Source organism: Tachyglossus aculeatus, unplaced genomic scaffold (assembly GCF_015852505.1).
Source record: "Tachyglossus aculeatus isolate mTacAcu1 unplaced genomic scaffold, mTacAcu1.pri scaffold_67_arrow_ctg1, whole genome shotgun sequence".
Taxonomy (NCBI): Eukaryota; Metazoa; Chordata; class Mammalia; order Monotremata; family Tachyglossidae; genus Tachyglossus; species Tachyglossus aculeatus.
The window spans coordinates 365976-388332 of NW_024045089.1; the positions used below are offsets into that span (position 1 = coordinate 365976).

Consider the following 22357-nt stretch of genomic DNA (forward strand, 5'->3'; position numbering starts at 1 on the left):
GTTCTTCTGTGACATCTCCTCCATGCTGAAGATCTCCTGCTCCAAGGACCACGTCGTCATCATCATCATCATCAATCTTATTTATTGAGCGCTTACTATGTGTAGAGCACTGTACTAAGCGCTTGGGAGGTACAAATTGGCAATATATAGAGACAGTCCCTACCCAACAGTGGGCTCACAGTCTAAAAGGGGAGACAGAGAACAAAACCAAACATACTAACAAAATAAAATAAATAGAATAGATATGTACAAGTAAAATAAATAAATAAATAAATAGAGTAATAAATATGTACAAACATATATATATATATATACAGGTGCTGTGGGGAAGGGAAGGAGGTAAGATGGGGGGATGGAGAGGGGGACGAGGGGGAGAGGAAGGAAGGGGCCCAGTCTGGGAAGGCCTCCTGGAGGAGGTGAGCTCTCGGAAGGGTCCTGAAGGGAGGAAGAGAGCTAGCTTGGCGGATGGGCAGAGAGAGGGCATTCCAGGCCCGGGGGATGACGTGGGCCGGGGGTCGATGGAGGGACAGGCGAGAACGAGGTACGGTGAGGTGATTAGCGGCGGAGGAGCGGAGGGTGCGGGCTGGGCTGTAGAAGGAGAGAAGGGAGGTGAGGTAGGAGGGGGCGAGGTGATGGAGAGTCTTGAAGCCCAGGGTGAGGAGTTTCTGTCTGATGCGCAGATTGATTGGTAGCCACTGGAGACGTTGACGTGACCGTCTCCTGTGGGGTAGGTGTAGTTGTCATCTGCTTGGTCTTCATCATCGTCTCGTACGTGCACATCTTCCGGGCCGTGCTGAGGATGCCGGCCAAAGAGAGCCGGGCCAAAGCCATCTCCACCTGCCTGCCTCACCTCGCCGTCGTCACCATCTTCCTCGTGACCGGAACTTTCACCTACGTCAAGCCCGTGTCAGACTCCCCCTCGACCCTGGACCTCCTGTTGTCCGTATCCTACACCGTGGTGTCCCCCGCCCTGAACCCCCTCATCTACAGCCTGAGGAACCGGGACATGAAGGCCGCCCTGGGGAGAGCCCTAAAGGGGAGACTCCTCCTCCCTCTTCTAAGGGACAAAACGTCTGTTTCCTTTTGCTGACTATCCCATTCCTCATCAGGATTCTAATGGGGTAGCCGTATAAAGAGCTGTCCAAAGAGGAAGTCCGGCATCTGAGGACTTGTCAACGTCTGGGACTGAGTCTGATAAGCCGGGTGTTACTGTAAGCCCGGTGTGGGCAGGGATTGTCTCACTTTGTTCTGAATGGTATTTTCCAAGCGCTTAGTACTGTGCTCTGCTCGTGTAAGACCTCAATAAATATGATTGAATGAATGACTGACAAGTGATTGTTTGGGCGACACCATGGTTTAGTGGAATGAGCATGTGGCTGGGCGTCATTAGATTAGAAATGTCTGCCCGGTTCTGCCACGGGCCTGCAGTATCACCTTGGTTCAGCTACGTAACCTCTCTGGGTCTCGCTGTAAAATTGGGGTTAAATATATGCTCTCTCTTTCTCTTACAATCTGAGGCCCCGTGGGTCAGGGAACGTGTCCGATCTGATTAGTTCATTTCTACTCCGGCACTTGGCGGTCTTTTGCAAATCAATTCTTCATAAATTCAATAATGATAATGTTGATACTACTACTGAGAACAACAGTAATTCTATGAATTTTCAGATCACTCTTGATGGTGATGAAAAGCAGAAAATCGGAGGGTGACAAGGGAGACGGGACGCAATCGTGGAAACCTTTCCGCACATTCGACTGCCTGTTTACTTGTTTTGATGCCTGTCTCCCCGCTTCTAGACTGTGAATATGTAGATAGATACAGATCTCATCCAACCGCGCAGATCCATCTCCTCTCATCCAACCGTCTATAATAATAATGATGGTGGCATTTATTAAGCGCTTACTATGTGCAAAGCACTGTTCTAAGCGCTATATGTTGCAAACTTGTACTTCCCAAGCGCTTAGTACAGTGCTCTGCACACAGTAAGCGCTCAATAAATACGACTGAATGAATGAATGAATGAATGGGGAGGTTACAAAGTGATTAGGTTGTCCCACAGGGGGTTCACAGTCTTCATCCCCATTTTACAGCTGAGGTAACTGAGGCACAGAGAAGTGAAGTGACTTGCCCAAAGTCACACAGCTGACAAGTGGCAGAGCCGGGATTTGAACCCATGACCTCTGACTCCAAAGCCCAGGCTCTTTCCACTGAGCCACGCTGCTTCTCTGAACCTATCCATTCATCCATCCAGTAGTCCATCACCACAATTTATCGAGCACATCTTGTGCGCCAAGTGCGGTGGCCTGCTTTTTGGGGACTTCGTTACCTGCCCCACCCAGAAGACGAAGGGGAGATGGAGGCCGGGGCCCCTCAGACCCACGCTGCCCCAGTGAGAGGGACTTTGGTGGAGGGACCGGGAAAGACGAGGAGGCGGATGGAAGAGTCGGATTTTGGTGGAGGGACCGGGAAAGACAAGGAGGCAGATGGAATAGTCGGAGCCAGTCTGGGGAGATGCTTACACACGGGAACTATGTCGGGGTTCAGAACAGGGCCACGTCCCGCGACCTAGCAGGGGGCTTGTCCACTGCAGTGACCCCAAACATCACAAACCCCTCCATCCTGATTGGCTTGTATCCACCCCAGTGCTTAGTACAGTGTCGGGCTCATAGTAAGAGAATAACAAATACCATTATTATTATTATTATTATCCACTGCCCAACCATGACTACCAGGCAGCCGCCTGCTGGGTTTTGGCACTGTGGCCCAGCCTTGGCAGTTTGGATAATAATAATGATAATAATAATAATAATAATGATAATAATAATAATGATAATAATAATAATAATAAAATTATAACAGTTGTTAAGTGCTTACTGTGTGCAAAGCACTGTTCTAAACGCTGGAGGGGTTTATTTTACTTGTACATATCTATTCTATTTATTTTATTTTGTTAGTATGTTTGGTTTTGTTCTCTGTCTCCCCCTTTTAGACTGTGAGCCCACTGCTGGGTAGGGACTGTCTCTATATGTTACCAACTTGTACTTCCCAAGCGCTTAGTACAGTGCTCTGCACACAGTAAGTGCTCAATAAATACGACTGATGATGATGGAGGGAGATACAAGGTGATTAGCTTGTCCCACGGGGGGCTCACAGTCTTAAACCCCATTTTACAGATGGGGCTCAGAGAAGTGAAGTGACTATCAATCAATCAATCAATCGTATTTATTGAGCGCTTACTGTGTGCAGAGCACTGTACTAAGCGCTTGGGAAGTACAAGCTGGCAACATATAGAGACAGTCCCTACCCAACAGTGGGATCACAGTCTAAAAGGGGAAGACAGAGAACAAAACCAAACATACTAACAAAATAAAATAGACTAGATATGTACAAGTAAAATAAATAAATAGAGTAATAAATATGTACAAACATATATACTATCCCAAGGTCACCCAGCAGACACGTGGCCGAGCCAGGATTAGAATCCATGACCTCTGATGCCCAAGCCCGGGTTCTTTCCACTGAGCCACACTGCTTCCCAAGCGCTCTGAGGGTGCTCTGCACATAGTAAGTGCTCACTCCAACGATTGATTGAATGAATGAATGGCTCTTAGGCCCATGCTGTTTTCACTGGACTTCACAAGTCACAGCGCTGATAACACGTTCACTCTCAGAAAGGAAAAGTAGCAAGTCGGACAGAAAAACTTTATTCCGAAGAAGACATCGATACTAAGGAATGCGACACAAGGAGGGAATTTTTCCACATCCCGTGAGACTGATAGATTTTGGAGAGTTTCAGTGGTCTGGGAAGGAAAAAATACTTTTGTTAATTGTGAAGGTTAAATGACTTACCCAAGGGAAGAAGCGTGGCTCAGTGGAAAGAGCACGGGCTTTGGAGTCAGAGGTCACATGTTCAAATCTCGGCTCCACCAATTCTCAGCTGTGTGACTTTGGGCAACTCACTTAACTTCTCTGGGCCTTAGTTACCTCATCTGGAAAATGGGGATTAAGACTGTGAGCCCCACGTGGGACAACCTGATCACCTTGCAATCTCCCCAGCGCTTAGAACAGTGCTTTGCACATAGTAAGCGCTTAATAAATGCCATCAAAAAAAAGTCACTTCACTTCTCTATGGTTTCGGTTCCCTGTTTTGTAAAATGGGGATGAAGATTGAGTCCCTCGTGGGATATAAACTTGGTCCAACCTGGTGGCTTGTATCGACCCCAGCACAATGCCCTCTGAGGCGGGATTGTCCATCACACACTGATCTTATCAGACGTCCCTCCGGACCCCGAGAAAGCCTCCTTTCAGCCGGAAAAGACAACTGTTCACATGCACCCCCCGTAGGGTGTCTTAGTCTTAGGGTGTCTATTATTATGGATGGATGGATGGGTGAATGGATTGATGGATGGATGGATGGATGGATGGATGGATGGATGAATGGACAGACAGATGGGTAAACTGACACACAGATGGATGGATGGATGGTTGAACAGATGGATGGATGGATGAACACAGTAAGTGCTCAATAAATACGATTGAATGAATGAATGAATGAACGAATGGATTCGAGGCAAGGATTTGATCAGTCAAATTTATTCATTCATTGGTTCCATCGCATTTATTGAGCGCTTAGGGTGTGCAAAGCACTTTCTAAATCCTCGGAAAGTACAATTCAGCCACAAATCGAGATAATCCCTGCCCACAACGGGCTCCCAGTCTAGAAGAGGGGAGACAGGCGTCAAAACAAGTAAACAGGCAGTCAAATGCGGGGAAAAGTTTCCATGATTGTGTCCCTTCTCCCTTGTCACCCTCCGATTTTCTGATTTTCGTTACCACCAAGAGCGATCTTACAATTCATAGAATTACTGTTATTCTCAGTAGTAGTAGCGACATGATTATTGTTGAATTTATGAAGAATTTATTTGCGCAACACTGCCAAGTGCCGGAGTAGACAAAAACTAATCAGATCGGACACGTTTCCTGACCCACGGGGGCTCAGATTGTAAGAGAAAGAGAGGGCACATATTGAACCCCGATTTTACAGCGAGACCCAGAGAGGTTACGTTGCTGATCCAAGGTGATACAGCCGGCCAGTGGCGGAATCGGGCAGACCTTTCAAATCTCATGACTCCCAGCTCATTCCGCTAAGCCACGATGCTGCCCAAACAATCACTTGCCAGTCATTCATTCCATCATATTTATTGAGTGCTCACCGAGTGCAGAGCACCGTACTAAGCGCTTGGAAAGTACCATTCAGGATAAAGAGAGACAATCCCTCACCACGCCGGGCTTACTATACGCGGCTTGACTATACGCGGCTTATCAGCCTCCATCCCCGACATTGAGAAATCCTCAGACGCTGGACATTCTCTTTGGACACCTCTTTATATGGCTACCCTCAAAGTCGTAACCCTGATGAGGAATGAGATAGTCAGCAAAAGGAAACAGACATTTTGTTCCTTAGAAGAGGGAGGAGGAATCTCCCCTTTAGGACTCTCCCCAGGGCGGCCTTCATGTCCCGGTTCCTCAGGCTGTAGATGAGGGGGTTAAAGGCGGGAGGCACCATGGTATAGAAAACGGAAACCAGCAGGTCCAGGGTCCAAGGAGAATCTGACACGGGCTTAACGTAGTCAACCGCCGCAGCCGAGAAGAAGACCGTGACGACGGCGAGGTGAGGCAGGCAGGTGGAGAAGGCTTTGGCCCGGCTCTCGGTGGCCGGCATCCGCAGCACGGCCCGGAAGATGCACACATACGAGATGATGATGAGAATGAAGCAGACGACACCAAAAGCTACCCCACCGGTGACACTCACATCGATGACGATGTGCTCCTTGGAGCAGGAGATCTTCAACAGAGAGGGGATTTCACAGAAGAACTTCTGGACGAGGTTGGACCCACAAAAGCTCAGGGAGAGAGTCAAAGCTGAATACAAGACCCCAGACATCACACCGGTGAGCCAGGAGGCTGCTGCCATCTTTCCACAGTCCGTGTTGGTCATGATGAGCTCGTAGCGCAGGGGGAGGCAGATGGCTGCGTAGCAGTCATGAGACATCGCCATGAGGAGGAACAGCTCGGATCCGGCAAACAGGGCCACCAAAAAGTGCTGGGTGGCACAGCCCAGGAAGGAGATGGATCTCTTGTTGGTCAGGGCGTCGTGGATGGATTTGGGGACAGTGACGGAGATGTAGCAGACGTCGAGGACGGACAGGTTCCTGAGGAAAAAGTACATGGGGGTGTGGAGGCGCCGGTCCAGGACGGTGACGGCGACGATGAGGAGATTCCCCGTCAGGGCCGCCAGGTAGACCAGGAGGAACAGCGCGGCGTGGACCAGCTGCAGCTCCCGGACCTCCGAGAAACTCAGCAGGAGGAATTCCTTCACCGTGGAGACGTTGGGCTTTTTGGGGAGGCAGCATTGACTTTCTGCAGTGTATGAGGGAAGAGCCATACTTAGAGTCCATTGATGAGATGAGTGAAGGAATTGACAGGACACTTGCTGGTGATTCTCTATGGAGAGGAGGGAGTTATTAAATTCAAAATGATCTCTGAGTTCACGGTGGAGGCACTGAACGTTTCTGGGGAATGATGCTGACTCCCTGCACAGGAAGAGGGAAGACTTCAATTCAGAGGCATTGATGTTGGGGGTGAAGGAATAGGACTAAGTCGATCGGTTCTATTTATTGTGGACCTACAGAGGACGTGGTATTAATACATATAATCACTCCCCCCGGGGAACTTCCATTCTATTGGAGGCACCAAGCTTCGAACTGTGTAGAAGCAGGGGACTATTGGGAAGAACACAGGCCTGAGAGTCCGAGGACCTGGGTTCTAATCCCACCTCTACCAGTTCTCTGCTGCAAAGCCATGAGAAAGTGGCTTAATTCCTCTACGCCTCAGTTTTCTCAATAGTAAAAAGAGGATTCGATATCTGTTTTCCCTCCTACTTAGTCTGTGAATCCCTCGTGAGACACGGGCTGTGTTCTACCACAGGGTCCTGAATCTCCTCCAGCACTTAATACTCTGCTTGGAATGCAGTAAGCACTTAATAAATATCAAGAGTATTATTTTCGGTTGAGGAGACCGAAACTAAAATGAATAGTGGATAGGAGAGGTCAGAGAACTTAAAGATATGAACATGACTGTAGTGAAATTTTTTTGATGGTTTTAGAGTCAAACAAGAAGAGCCTTTCTACATAAATTCATCCATTTAGTGGCGAGAGAATGAGCTGGTAGACAGAAGGCCCTGGATTCTAACCCTGTGTCCGCCTCTTGTCCGCTGTATGACCTGGGGCCAGTCGCTTACCTTCTCTGTGCCTCAGTAGTTACCTCATCTGTAAATTGGGGATTTTGACTGAAAGCACCATGTGGGGCATCGACTGTGTCCAACCGGATGAGCTTGTATCCACCCTAGTGTTTAGTACAGTACCTGGCATATAACAAGCACTTAATGATATCATATAACAAACAACAAAAATAAAACCCACATATACACCAAGCTGATTCCATTTGACGACATATCTGCATTCCCACATGTACACACACAAACACAAGCATAGCTCATCAAGTCCTTTCCTAAAGCATCGCTCAACCTACATCTGTCCTTTCCTCAACCTCCCCTCAGGACAAGTTGTGTCTTTTCACAAGCAACAAAAACTCACGATCGGCTTGAAGGCTCCCTGCCATCCCTTTCCGTCGTTCAACACGTCTCCTCAGCTCTCAGAGCAACTTTCTAGTAGTTACTCGCGATCGACTCTCCCGTTCCCATCCTAGCCTGGAACACCCTCTCTTATCGGCTCAAAATCAGAGAGGGCACAGTTCTTTCTGAATTCTGAGCACTGCTAAAATCCCCCCCTCCTCCAGACAGCTTCCCCGATTCATTTCCCAGCCCTCTAATCCCACTTGACCTAACTCAAGTGCGAATCAACTCATTTCCATCCACATTTAGTGGAAAAAGCACGGGCCCAGGAGTTCTCTTGACTGTGAGCTCCTTGAGGGGAGCATACACATCTCCCAGCTCTGTTCTATTGGACTCTCCCAAACATAGCTCAGCGGGAGTCAGCGGACTTGGGTTCTAATCCTGCCTCTGTCCCTTTGCTGCTATGGGACCTTGGACAAGTCGTTCACTTCTCTGGGCCACGGTTTCCTCATCTGTAAAATGGCGCCCAGTAATTGCATATTCATCTTTCCTTCTAGGAGGGGCAGGAAATGTGTCTGTAATGGTGTTCTAAAGCGGATAGAGCAGGGCTTGGGAGTCAGAAGGACCTGGGTTCTAATTCCGGCTCCACCTCATGTCTGCTGTGTGACCATGGCTAAGCCATTTCACTTCTCTGAACCTCAGTTACCTCATCTGTAAAATGGGGGTTAAGACAGTGAGCCCCATGTGGAACAAGGACCGTATCCAACCTGCTTAGCGTGTATCTACCCCAGCGCTTAGGACAGTGCTTGGGACAGAGTAAGAGCTTAACAAGTACTACCCTCATTATTATTACTCTCCACGTGCTTAGTGCACACAATAAGCCCTCAATCAATACTATTCAAGATTAACCGATCGATAATAAATTATACCGTGTCAACCTAGCCCAGTTGGCTGGAAAGTTCTTGAGGGCAGGGATTCCAGCCTTTCCCACTATTTGTCTTCTCCCAACATTTGGGAAGAACCCTTACAGGAAGGAATTGCTGATAGTGCAGTGGTTGTCCAAAGCTGGCCACGCTCTCTCAGCTCTGCCTGTCATTGACCCTCTGCAAGGGATTCTGGGACCCACTGAAGGCCAAAGCGACTGTCGACAGCGCTGACGTTGTCATGGAGCACTGCAGCCCGGCAGATAGTTGGCATGGTAGCGAGGTTTGAGGAGGAAGGAGGAGAGGGGTGTGACGGTTGGGGGTTACTGAACTGGAAAACCCCTCCCCTCCTGCCCCGTTTGGGTCTGCAGCCCTGGTCCGAACCCCAACGTCGGCCCCAGACTGGCTCCATCTCTTCCATCCCCATCCTCATCTCCCCCGCCCCTCCATCCCACTCACTCCCGGTCACTATCACCAGGGCAGCGTGGGGCTGGGGGTCGCCGACCTCTTCAGGACTAGTCTGGTCCCTTCTTTCCCCTCAGACTCCTGGGTTCGGTCAGCCAGGAAGGAGCAGAGTGGAGCCCTCTACCCCTCTCTGCTCTGCCTCAGACCCTGACAAGCTCTCCAGGCGGGCCCTCGTCGCTGTAGATAAAGCAGGAGCTTTATCCCTGGAGGATGGCTCGGGGCCCTGACAAGGGAACCTCGTGATGTGAATGAGCCAAACACGCTCTGGTCATGTGGTTCTTGAAGTTTCTGGGAGACTAGAGCCCAGTCCCTGCACCGTCAGTGATGGTGCCGGCCCTCGGGGTTCCTGCGGAGACAGTGGCATCACCATCCCAGCGTCCCAACAGTTCCTGTTTTCAGTGACAGTTTTAGCCACTGTGAATCGTTTTACCTTTGTCTAATTCCCAACCTGAGACACTCAATCTGTCAATCAGCCCACTGTAACTTTTTCTTCTGGCCTTTTTCAAGCGCTTACTGTACGTCAGGCACTATGCTAAGTGCTGGAGTAGTTATAAGCTAATCAGATTGGACACAGTCCGTGTCCCCAGTGGGGCTCACAACTCAATCCCCGTTTTACAGATGAGAGAACTGAGGCACGGAGAAAGTAAGCGACCCTGCCCAAGGTCACACAGCAGACATGTGGTGGAGCCAGGATCAGAACCCATGTCCGTTTGAATCCCAGGCCCGCTGTCAACCCACTAGGCCACGTTACTTCTTCTGACTTGTCCGGATCGCTGAAGCTCTGCTCATACTGACAATATAAACTATACTCCTGATTCAAGCGTTCATCCTCTTTCTCATCTTTCCCTTTTCTATTTCCTCCTCTACGTAATTTCTTCTGTGTCTAGCTCCCCCATTAGATCATAATCTCCTGGAGAGCAGGAACAAGGCAATTTTATCTCTTTTCAACTCTCCTGAGAGTTTACTACAGTGCTCTGCACCCAGGATGTGGTCAATAAATACCATTAATAATAATAATAGTAATAAATATGGTCTTTGTTAAGTGCTTACTATGTCCCAAGCACTGTAGTAGATACAAGGTAATCAGGCTGAGCACAGTCCCCGTCCCACATGAGGCTCACAGTCTCAATCCCCATTTTACAGATGAGGGAAATAAGGCCCAGAGAAGTGAAGTGACTTACCCAAGGTCACACGGCAGACAAGTGGCAAAACTGGGATTAGAACCCGCAACCTCCGACTCCCAAGCCCGTGCTCTGGATGGATGGATGGATAGATGAATGGATGGATGGATAGATGAATGGATGGATGGCTGAGAGAGGACGGATTTGACAAGACAGATGGAGCTGCAGTCAACCTTTCTACCCTTCTCCCATACCACCTCCCATTTTCCAACTTTCGTTCCCACCCCCAGAGTCATGCTAAAGAGTGTATCGTTATATTTTCATAGTCATTATTAATAATGATATCATTATCGTATTTATTAAAAAGTCATCTGCCTAAATCATTTCACTAGCTGGAGTAGAAACCAAAGAATCAGTTCAGACACAATTTCTGTCCCACAGGGGCTCAGAGTGTAAGAGGAAGAGAGATTCTAGGGATGTTAAGTCACTGCCCTAGGCCACAAAGCAAGCCAGTAGCAGGGTGGGCATCAGAACACAAGCCTCAATCAATCAATCAATCAATCCTATTTATTGAGCACTTACTCTGGACCAAGCACTGTACTAAGCACTTGGAAAAGTTCAATATAACAGAGTTAGTAGACGCATTACCCGCCCAAAATGAGTTTATAGTTAGAGTAATTCTTATTCCTTTAGGTCATGATAAGATTAAAAACAATTATGGTTTCTGTTCATTCGTTCATTCATTCAATCGTATTTATTGAGCACTTACTGGGTGCACAGCACTGTACTAAGCGCTTGGAAAGTACAAGTTGGCAACATAGAGAGACTGTCCCTACCCAACAGCGGGCTCGCAGTCTAGAAGTCTAGAATCTGTTAAACACTTGTCATGTACCAAGCACTGTTCTAAGCACTGGGGTAGATACAAGATAATCGAGTCGTCCCACGTGGGGCTCACGGTCTTATTCCCCATTTTACAGATGAGGTAACTGAGTCCCTTCTAAACTGTGAGCCCGTTGTTGGGTAGGGACCGTCTCTATACGTTGCCAACTTGTACTTCCCAAGCGCTTAGTACAGGGCTCTGCACACAGTAAGTGCTTAATAAATACGATTGAATGAATGAACTGAGGCACGGAGAAGTTAAGAGACTCACCCAAGGTCACACAGAAGATAAGTGGCAGAGCAGGGATTAGAACCGCCCCTAAACTGGTTTTACTATGCTAAGCGCTTGGGAGAATTCGGTACAACAGAGTTGTTAAACGCATTCCCTGCCCACAGTGAGCTAACAGTCTCCAGGGCCTCCCTTTCCTTTAGGCCACGATGCCTCCCCGAAACTGGATTGTCAGTCCTACTTCCGTCTTAGCCGCCTCCCTCCTAGACTTTGACAATTCATCGACGTCCCGCGTTTTCTGTGAACCCTGTAGGACAGCTAAGCATCTGGCTAGGTCCAAGGGCAATTCCTTGGTTAAGTGGTGGGGTGAGAGGATTTGCACAAAGAATGAGACATTTTGTCCCAGAGCGGAGGCCGGGTGAGTGACCCTTTTAGGATCCTCCCCATGGCGACCTTCATGTCCCGGTTCCTCAGGCTGTAGATGAGGGGATTCAGGGCGGGGGGCACCACCGTGTAGAACACGGACACCAGCAGATCCACGATGGGGGACAAGCCTGAGGGCGGCTTGATGTAGACAAATACCCCCGCGGAGAGGAAAACCGAGACGACACTGAGGTGAGGCAGACAGGTGGAGAAGGCTTTGGACCGGCCCTCGGTGGCCGGCATCGTCAGGACGGCCCGGAAGATGCGGACGTACGAGACGGCGATGGAGATGAAGCAGACGAAACCTAAGGCTGCCCCAAGCATCACAGTCGCATCGCTGGCGATGTGCTTCTCGGAGCAGGTGATCTTCAGCAGAGGGGGGACGGCACAGAAGAACTGGGGGATGGTGTTGGACCCGCAGAAGGAGAGGGAGAACGTCCCGGCTGCACACATTACTGCAAATAGGCACCCGCTGAGCCAGGAGGCGGCTGCCATCTTCCCACAGGCCTCTGGAGCCATGATAACCTCGTAGTTCAGGGGGAGGCAGATGGCCACGTAGCGGTCGTACGACATCACCGTGAGGATGGGCATCTCTGAGCCGGCAAACCAGGACACGGAAAAGACCCGGACAGCGCAGCCCACCAGGGAGATGGATCTCTTGTCGGTCAGGGAGTTGTGGATGGAGTTGGGGACGGTGACGGAGATGTAGCAGAGGTCGACGACGGACAGGTTCCTGAGGAAGAAGTACATGGGGGTGCGGAGGCGCCGGTCGAGGGTGGTGACGGCGACGATGAGGAGATTCCCCATCAGGGCCCCCAGGTAGACCAGGAGGAACAGCGCGGCGTGGACCAGCTGCAGCTCCCGCACCTCCGAGAATCCCAGGAGCAGGAATTCTGTCTTCACGGTGACGTTGGTCATTTTCTGGGAATTGACGTTGACAGCCTAAGGACATTTCGAAAGGAAAGGCATGAGAATAATATTCCAGAGAAAAGTGTACAGGAGAGGAGAAAATCTTTGGGTTGGAGGGAATCTCGGGTGGTTTTTAGGATAATTTTTCACGCTCACCATGTGCCAGACACTGTACTTAAACACTGGAGTAGATAGAACTCCTCACTCTCGGCTTCAAGGCTGTCCATCACCTCGCCCGCTCCTACATCATCTCCCTTCTCTCTTTCTCCATCGCAGCCCGCACCCTCCGCTCCTCTGCCTCTAATCTCCTCACCGTGCCTCGTACTCGCCTGTTCCGCCGTCGACCCCCGGCCCACGTCATCCCCCTGGCCTGGAATGCCCTCCCTCTGCCCATCCGCCAAGCTAGCTCTCTTCCTCCCTTCAAGGCCCTACTGAGAGCTCACCTCCTCCAGGAGGCCTTCCCACACTGAGCCCCCTTTTTCCTCTCCTCCTCCCCATCCCCCCGCTCTGCCCTACCTCCTTCCCCTCCCCACAGCACTGGTATATATTTGTACAGATTTATTACTCTATTCATTTTGCATGTTTAATATTCGATTGATTTTGTTAATGATGTGCCTATAGCTATAATTCTATTTCTTCTGACGATTTTGACACCTGTCTACATGGTTCGTTTTGCTGTCAGTCACCCCCTTCTAGACTGTGAGCCCGTCGTCGGGTAGGGACCGTCTCTAGACCTTGCCGACTTGTACTTCCCAAGCGATTAGTCCAGTGCTCTGCACACTGTAAGCGCTCAATAAATACGACTGAATGAGTGAATGAAAATGACTTGCCCAAAGTCACACAGCTGACAAGCTGTTATCGATAATAATAATGAAATAGGAGAATGAATAAATGAACGAAGCTATGAATGCACCTCAACGCTTCAGTCGTCTCCCTTTTCCCTTCTTTCCAGTTTGTCGTGGTTTGAAATCGAGATAAGCCGAGGTAATTTCGGACATAACCCGATATTATAGTTATTCTATAATCAGAGTGAGACCCGGGAGGTCGAAAGAAGTGTGCATTTCCTGCTTCTTCAGATCTATCCCTCCCTCTGCACATCCTCCAAGCTAGCTCTCTTCCTCCCTTCCAAGCCCTACTGAGAGCTCACCTCCTCCAAGAGGCCTTCCCAGACTGAGCCCCCTTTTTCCTCTGCTCCTCCCCATCCCCTCTGCCCTACCTCCCTCCCCTCCCCGCAGCACCTGTATATGTTTGTACAGATTTATCACTCCATTTATTTTACTTATACACATTTACTATTCAATTTATTTTGTTACCGATGTGCATAAAGCTTTAATTCTATTTGTTCTGATGATTTTGACACCTGTCCCCATGTTTTGTTTTGTTGTCCGTCTCCCCCTTCTAGACTGTGAGCCCGTCGTTGGGCAGGGACCGTCTCTAGATGTTGCTGACTTGGACTTCCCAAGCGCTTAGTGCAGTGCTCTGTACACAGTAAGCGCTCAATAAATACGATTGAATGAATGAATAGTAGCTAATCAGGTTGTTCATCTCCTCCAATCAACCTGCCCCGGTTTCGGACGGCAATGAAACCATTCCTGATTCCTAGAAGCCAATTTCATTGGCAAATATCTGCAAGGATTGCGGTCACATAATTCTAAATAATTGGAGAAGCAGCACAGATAATTGGAAAGAGGATGGTCCTGGGAGACAAGGGGACCTTGGTCTGAATCCCCGTTCCGCCACTTACCTGCTGGGCGACCTCGGGCAAGTCATTTAACTCGGTTCCCTCATCTGTAAAATGGGGTTTAAGATGATGAGCCCTACGTAGGATGGGGAAACTGTCCGATCCGATTATATCGTATCTACTCTAGCACCGAGTATGGTGTTTGGCACAATGCGAAGCACTTAACAATCACCACAGCTATTATTATTAAGAAAAAACAGGAAAATTCCTGTTGTTTCCTGGGCCGATATTGACATTTCCCTTCCCTGCCTCTCACCTTTCCCCTGCTTCTTTCCGGAGTCACCGGGCCCATCCTGGGATGGGGAGCATCGAACTCTGCTGAGAGAGAGGCTCACTCCATCTCGTTGTTTCTGGACGCTGGTGGGGTGACAGGAAGGTCTAGGAGCTGTCAGGACCCTCCCTCCCCATCTCGGCTCTCCGGCTGGCTGCGCTGTCCCCTCAGGCGACGGCCGGGTTATTTCCCGGGGGATTCCCCGTGGAAGGACGGGCCCGGGGCTCCGCTGAGACGGCTGACCGTCCGGGAATCTCGGAAGGCCGGGATAGTGGTCTCCCTGCGGTCCCGGCCCTCACAACCTAGATAACTGCCCATTCCCGTGTAGTTGCCATTCTGGGACACCTTCAAAGAATGATGTCAACGACCTAATGATCACTCCACAGGTGGATCTGAATGGAAACTCATAATAATAATAATATTAATGCTGATGGTATTTGTTAAACACTTACTAAGTGCCAGGCACTGTTCTAAGCGCTGGGGTAGATGCAAGGTGATCGGGTTGTCCCACGTGGGGCTCCCAGTCTTCATCCCCCTTTTACAGATGAAGTAACTGAGGCCCAAAGAAATTGAGTTGCCCTAAGTCACACAGCTGACGAGTGGCGGAGCCGGGATTAGAACCCACGACCTCTGACTCCCATGCCCGGGCTCTTTCCACTAAGCCACGCTGCTTCTATTTTTATTTCTATTCATTCCGATGGATTGACACCTGTCCCCATGTTTTGTTTTGCTGTCTGTCTCCCTATCCTAGACTGTGAGGCCGTGGTTGAGAGAAGAAGCAGCGTGGCTCAGTGGAAAGAGCCCGGGCTTTGGAGTCAGAGGTTAGGGATTCAAATCCCAGCTCCACCAATTGTCAGCTGTGTGACTTTGGGCAAGTCACTTCACTTCTCTGTGCCTCAGTTACCTCAACTGTAAAATGGAGATTAAGACTGCGAGCCCCCCGTGGTACAACCTGATTGCCTTGTAATCTCCCCAGCGCTTAGAACAGTGCTTTGCACGTAGTAAACGCTTAATAAATGCCATCATTATTATTATTATTGTTAGGGACCATCTCTATATATGTTGCCAACTTGTACTTCCCAAGTGCTTAGTACAGTGCTCTGCACACAGTAAGCGCTCAATAAATACGACTAAATGAATGAATGAGGAGAACAATGAGCCTAGGGTCCCAGGCTTACCTGCCACACCCTGCCAAAGCTGTTTGCTTGGGAGTCAGAGGTCATGGGTTCTAATCCCGACTCCGCTACTCATCAGCTGTGTGACTTCCGGCAAGTCACTTAACGTCTCTGGGCCTCAGTTACCACATCTGTAAAATGTGGATGAAGACTGTGAGCCCGGGCTCAGTGGAAAGAGCCCGGGCTTTGGAGTCAGAGGTCAGGGGTTCAAATCCCGGCTCCACCAACTGTCAGCTGTGTGACTTTGGGCAAGTCACTTCACTTCTCTGGCCCTCAGTTACCTCAACTGTAAAATGGGGATTAAGACTGTGAGCCCCCCGTGGGACAACCTGATCACCTTGTAGTCCCCCTCAGCGCTTAGAATAGTGCTTGGCACATAGTAAGCGCTTAATAAATGCCATTATTATTATTATTATTAGGAAAGTGGAAAGGAATCCTCAGTCCTCCTCCAGTTTTCCAACTTTGCTGGCTGGGTCCTCCTCGGCTTCCCATCCTGTAATCCTGGGAGTCCCTCAAGGTTCAGTTTTGGGTCCCTTTCTTGGTTGACTAGTTGATTAATTTCCTCCCAATCTCTCCCTCTCTCTTTCTCTCTCCCCTCCCATTTCTTCCCCCACAGCATCTCTATAATCGGCCCTTCCTTCTCCATCCAAACTGGCTTTACGTTGGTGCGAACGCCGGTCATGTCAGCCTCCTCGCCGACCTCCCCGCCACCGGTTTCTCACCTCTCCGGTTCATAAGAAGCCCTGCTGTTTGGATCATTGTTTCTAAAACATCGGACTGCACAGCTCTCTCTCCACCCCTGTGAAATTCTCACTGGCTGTCCCTTCCCATCCGCAGGAACTTCCGATCATCGGTTCTTTCTCCACAATTCATCCTCTGCCTCCCCCACTATATTCCAACAACCCCCTTTACTACTCTCAATTTAATCTAGTCACGGTGACTTATTCTCATCTCTTTCATTCCCTGTTGTTGTTTTCCCACACACTCCCTTTTTCCTGCCCCTCCCCTACACCCAATTACATCAGTACTTCCCTCTCACTCTAAGCGCTTGGATACCGACAATCTCCCTCGTAGTTCTTATAAACGTATCATTACACTGTTTTGCTTTTCCCCACCTGCATTTTATTTTAGTGTGTAAGTCCACCAATCAATCAATCAATCATATTTATTGAGCGCTTACTGTGTGCAGAGCACTGTACTAAGCGCTTGGGAAGTCCAAGTTGGCAACATATAGAGACAGTCCCTACCCAACAGTGGGCTCACAGTCTAAAAGGGGGAGACAGAGAACAAAACCAAACATACTAACAAAATAAAATAAATAGAATAGATATGTACAACCACTAGATTATAAACTCTCTTAGAGCAGGGCTCACGCCTACCACCTCTATCATACTTTTCCACGAGCTTAGTAGAGTGCTCCGCACAGAGTAACCACTCAATAAATATTCCTGATCAGTTGATTGAGATTCAGACTAGTGGTGTTTATTTTTAAGCATCGGAGGGGACCGTCATGGGCGGGTGGTTGCTAGGAAACGAGGGGATCGGGAAGAAGTAATCATTCATTCATTCATTCAATCCGTCGTATTTATTGAGTCTTATTGGGTACCTTGCATTTCTCCCATGCGAATCTAACAGGGATCGAGGGAAGATCTCTAAATCCTGATAGTGAAGAAGGGCCTTCTCAGCCACAGCAACACGCATCGGAAAACCTTCCCTGTCGGGTCTCCATCTTTAGAGCTGGACAAATCCGTGGATGGACCCGGTGATGACGGAAGGGATCATTGGCACGACGTTTTATGCCAGAGAGGGAGCTGGGAGAGCGAACCCTTTAGGACCCTTCCCAGGGCAGACTTCACATCTTTATTCCTCAGGCTGTAGATGAGGGGGTTGAGGGTGGGGGGCACCATGGTGTAGCACGTGGACAGCAGCAGATCCAGCATCGAGGGGGAGTCCGACGGCGGTTGGAGGTAGGCGGAAGACCCGGTAGAGAAAAAAGCAATGACGACGGCGAGATGGGGCAGGCAGGTGGAGAAGGATTTGGCCTGGCCCTCGGTGGCCGGCATCCTCAGCACGGCCAAGAAGATGCGGACGTAGGAGACGACGATGACCACGAAGAATACGACGGCAACCACTACCCCTATGGCCATGCTCACGTCCGCGGCGACATGTTCCTCGGAGCAGGAGACCTTCAGCAGAGCGGGGGCATCACAGAAGAACTGGGGGATGACATCGTATCTGCAGAAGGACATGGAGAAGGTCGAAGAGGAAAGCAAGGCCCCAAGCAGCCCTCCGCCGAGCCAGGTGGCAGCGGCCATCTTCCCGCAGGCCCCTCGATCCATGATGAGCTCGTAGCGCAGGGGGAGGCAGATGGCCGCGTAGCGGTCGTAGGACATCGCCGTGAGGACGAAATACTCAGAAACCGCAAACGACATCCACAGAAAGAGCTGAGTGATGCAACCTAGGAAGGAGATGGAGTTATTGTTGGTCAAAGAATTGTGGATGGACTTGGGGATGATGACGGAGATGTAGCAGAGGTCGATGAGGGCCAGGTTCCTGAGGAAGAAGTACATGGGGGTGTGGAGGCGCCGGTCGAGGGTGGTGACGGCGACGATGAGGAGGTTCCCCGTCAGGGCCGCCAGGTAGACCAGGAGGAACAGCGCGACGTGGACCAGCCGCAGCTCCCGGACCTCTGAGAATCCCAACAGGAGGAATTCCCTCATCACCGTGAGGTTGACCATTTCCCAATGATTGCTGAGACCCCCTACAGAAACAATGAAGAGGAAGCTATTTCAGAACCTCAACAGACAATGACAGTCAAATCAATCCAGCAATGGTATTTATGGAGCCCTTACTTTATGCAAAGTATTATACTAAGTGATTGGGAGAGTGTAACAGAGCAGAGTTGGCAGGCATATTTGCCGCCTACGAGGAGCTTATGGACTAGAGGGGGAGACACACATTGAAATGAATTTCAAATATGTACATACGTGCTGTGGGGATGAGAATGGGGGGGATAAGGGGTGCAAATTCATGGGAAAGGGCAAGACAGAACCGAGAGGAAGTCGGGAAAATGACGACTGAGTCGGGGAAGGGCTCTTGGAGGAGATGTGATTTTCAGAAGTCTCTGAAAGTGGGCAGAGCGATGGGCTGTCAGAGTAGACAGCGAGGCCTAGTGGAAAGAGCGTGGGCCTGAGAGTCGGAAGGACCTGAGTTCCAGTCCTGGATCTGCCACTTGCCTGCCGTGTGACCTAGGGCAAGTCGCTTCACTTCTGTGTGCCTCAGTTTCTTCATCTGTAAAATGGGCATGAAGACTGTGACACCCCCGTGGGACAACCTGATCACCTTGTAAGCCCATGAGCCCCGTGTGGAGCAGGGACTGTGTCCAGCCTGATAACCTTGGATCTATCCCAATACTTAAAACAGTGCTGTCAAATACGATCATTATTATTATTACATGAAGAGAGAGGGAGTTCGAGGCCAGTGGAGAGGCCTGGGCATCAGTTGCGGGATAGATGAGACCAAAATCCAGGGAGTAGGTTGGTTTTAGACGAGCCAAATGTTTGGACTGGGTGACGCTGAGAAGCTCCCTCTCTTAACCTTCGCTCTTCAGGCAGAAGTAAACCAATATCAATCAATCGATCCCATACCTTGAACACTTACTATGTGTAGAGCGCTGTGCTGAGCACAACCAAATAAATGATCTCTCCCCAGGTGTGTTCTCCTGTTTCATGGCTAATCTGGGGTAGAAGAGCCTTTACTCTCCAACGTGAGCTTAGCCCTCACCTAGTTGTCAGTGACGGCCCTCTCACAGGACCGCGTCTAATGCAGCCACTGTCGTTCTCTTCCTCAGAACTGAGCACGGTGCTCTTCCGGTAGTAGGTGCTTAGTAAACACCACTGAGACGGCCGACGTTACCAGCTCTTACCGTGTTTCCCAACTCCTCAAGAACATCCAGTGGTTGTCCGTCCACCTCTGCGTCATACAGAAACTCCTTATCATCATCTTTAAAGCTCTCAATCCCCTCACCCCTCCTATCTCACCTCGCTACTCTCCCACTACAAGCCAGCCCGCATACTTCGCTCCTCTACTGCCAACATATTCACCGTACCTCCATCTCGTCTCTCCCTCCGATGACCTCTCATCCACATCCCGTCTCTTCCCTGGAATGTCCTCCCTCTTTGTAGCCGACGGACGTTCACTCTCCCCACCTTCAAAGCCTTATTCAAATCACATCACCTCCAAGAGGCCTTCCCCGACTGATTCCTGATTTCCTCTTCTCACACTCCCTTCCGTGTCGCCCTTCATTTCAATCTGCCCCCTTCTTCACAGCCCTCTAGATCCCAAGACCCTTATATATAGATCCAAAATCTATGTATATCTATTAAGGTTTGTCTCCCCTTCTAGACAGTAAGCTCCTTACGAGCAGGGAGTACGTCTGCCGATCTTATATTTTACTCTCCCCCGCACTTACCACGGTGCTCTCCACATGGTAAGTTCTCGATAAATATGATCGATGGGCCACCGGATCGTTTGTCCCTGATCCATCCCCATCCATCCCCGCCGCCCACACAGTCGATCCAGGAGATGGAGAGCCATGGAGACGCCTCGGGGAGAGATCTGTTTTATGCACGGAGGCGTGAGGAGATTCTAGTTCTCCGTCTCCTCCGGCTTCCCTGTAAGATCCCCCTACCCACCCGTGTTCTCAACGGCCCAGACTCACCAGTCAGCCGGGAGCGAGCGGGCTCTGGTCTTTGTCGTCCTTCAACCGTCCCCCGCCTCCTCAGCTCCCGAAGTCGGCTACGGGAGGATCTCCAGGAAGCATGTGGGGTCCCGGTTCTTCTGGCTTCCTGCTTGGAGCGCGTTGGGCCCACAGCGAAGCCGGGCCTTTCAGGAAAAGCTCCCTGTGGGACTCCCCACCAGGGACGGGTCACACGTTGGGCTGAGAGGACTCATTATGTCCTGTTTGGGCCCAGCTTCCCGGGGAGCCGGCGCCGCTGGGGACCTTGGGGACCTCGGGTGGGGTAGTTGCCCTGCCCCCCGTGACAACCCCACTGGGAACCCTGTGATCCATCACACGGGCGTATGTCTAACGAGGAGAACCCCCAGAGGAACTGCAGAAATGACAGCGAGTTGTCCATTTTGGTTTTTTGTCAGTAACCCACCCGGCATCAGTCACTTCACGGCTGTGGGGCGACCATTCTAAAATGTTTTGGATGTACTAGTCCTCCCTCCTCCAGAACTCACTTCAACCCACCCACTCCTGATCCCACTCACGACCCTCCCTGCCCTCTCTAAGACTACGCTCCTTGTGTCAACGTCTGTCGGTATTCCATTCTCATCCTCACTGTATGTCTTCAACTCCACATAGGATGCACTGCTACATTGAAGGCACCTCTCTTCCAAGAGGCCTTCCTTGGTCAAGCTCTCAATTCCTTGTCTCCCCACTCTTTCTGCATCACTCTGATTTGCTTCCTTTTTCAACCGCCCAGTCCCAGAACACATATGTACATATCTGGAATGTATTTATTGATATTAACGTCTGTCTCCCCGTCTAGACTGTAATAACCCTTTGGGAGGGAATGTGTCTGATATATCGTTCTATTATACTCTCCCAAGTGCTTAGTACAGTAATCAGGACACAGAAAGTGCTGAATAAATAAAGTTCATTGATCGATCAATTCATTCAATAATATTTATTGAGCGCTCACCGTGTGCAGAACACCACTAAGCGCTTAGTATAATCGATCCTGCCCGGAGGGCTGAGAGAAGAAAAATGACCAGGCACAAAAGGTCACCCTGAAAGGTGGAGGTAATAATAATAATAATCACATTTGTTAAGAGCTTACTATATGCCATGGACTGTACTAAATGCTGGGGTAGAAACAGGATAAAGGAGTTGGAAACAATCCCTGTCCCAGTTACCGTCTAATTAGGAAGGAGTAGGATTTAATCTCCATTTTACAGTTGGAGAAACTGAAGGCCAGAGACGTTAGGTGACTTGCCCGAGGTCTCCCAGTGGTCAGGTGGCAGAGCCGGCATTCGAACCCGGGTCCTCCGACTCCCTGGCTCGGGCTCTTTCCACTGGGAAACGCTGCTTCTCTAGTTGGATGAGTCTTGCTCAGAGTCAATCCAAGGAGAGAGAAAGCGAAGGATCAAGGCATCATTAGGAACTTTCTATCCTGGGGGAAAGGACTCCAACTTAGGACCCTCCCCAAGGCGGCCTTCACGTCCCGGTTTCTCAGGCTGTAGATGAGGGGGTTGAAGGTGGGGGGCAACACGGTGTAGAATACGGACACCAGACGGTCCAGAGCTGAGGAGGAGTCTGAGGGTGGACGTAAGGTACCGAAGGCAACCAGGGTGAAAAACACCGTCGTGACGGCGAGGTGGGGCAAGCATGTGGAAAAGGCTTTGGCCCGGCGCTCAGTGACCCGCATCCTCAGCACGGCCCGGAAGATATGCACGTACGAGGTGACCATGTAGAAGAAGCAGGAGAAGCCCAAAAGGGCCCTGTTGACTAAGAGCACATCGACGACGAGGTGCGTTTCGGAGCAGGAGAGTCGGACCATAGAGGCGATATTGCAGAAGAACTG

General features: G+C 50.1%; 2 protein-coding genes across 2 annotated transcripts; both read right to left on the reverse strand.

The window, feature by feature from the left end:
• Positions 1 to 5441: 5441 nt before the first annotated feature.
• Positions 5442 to 6386, reverse strand: LOC119923887 (olfactory receptor 14A16-like; the record flags this gene model as incomplete). The annotated part of the gene is made up of 1 exon (XM_038743074.1): positions 5442 to 6386. A coding segment is annotated over one exon (945 nt), but the record flags the coding sequence as incomplete, so codon positions are not given.
• Positions 6387 to 17599: 11213 nt separating this feature from the next.
• LOC119923888 (olfactory receptor 14A16-like) lies at positions 17600 to 18505 on the reverse strand (the record flags this gene model as incomplete). The annotated part of the gene is made up of 1 exon (XM_038743075.1): positions 17600 to 18505. A coding segment is annotated over exon 1 (906 nt), but the record flags the coding sequence as incomplete, so codon positions are not given.
• Positions 18506 to 22357: the final 3852 nt, after the last annotated feature.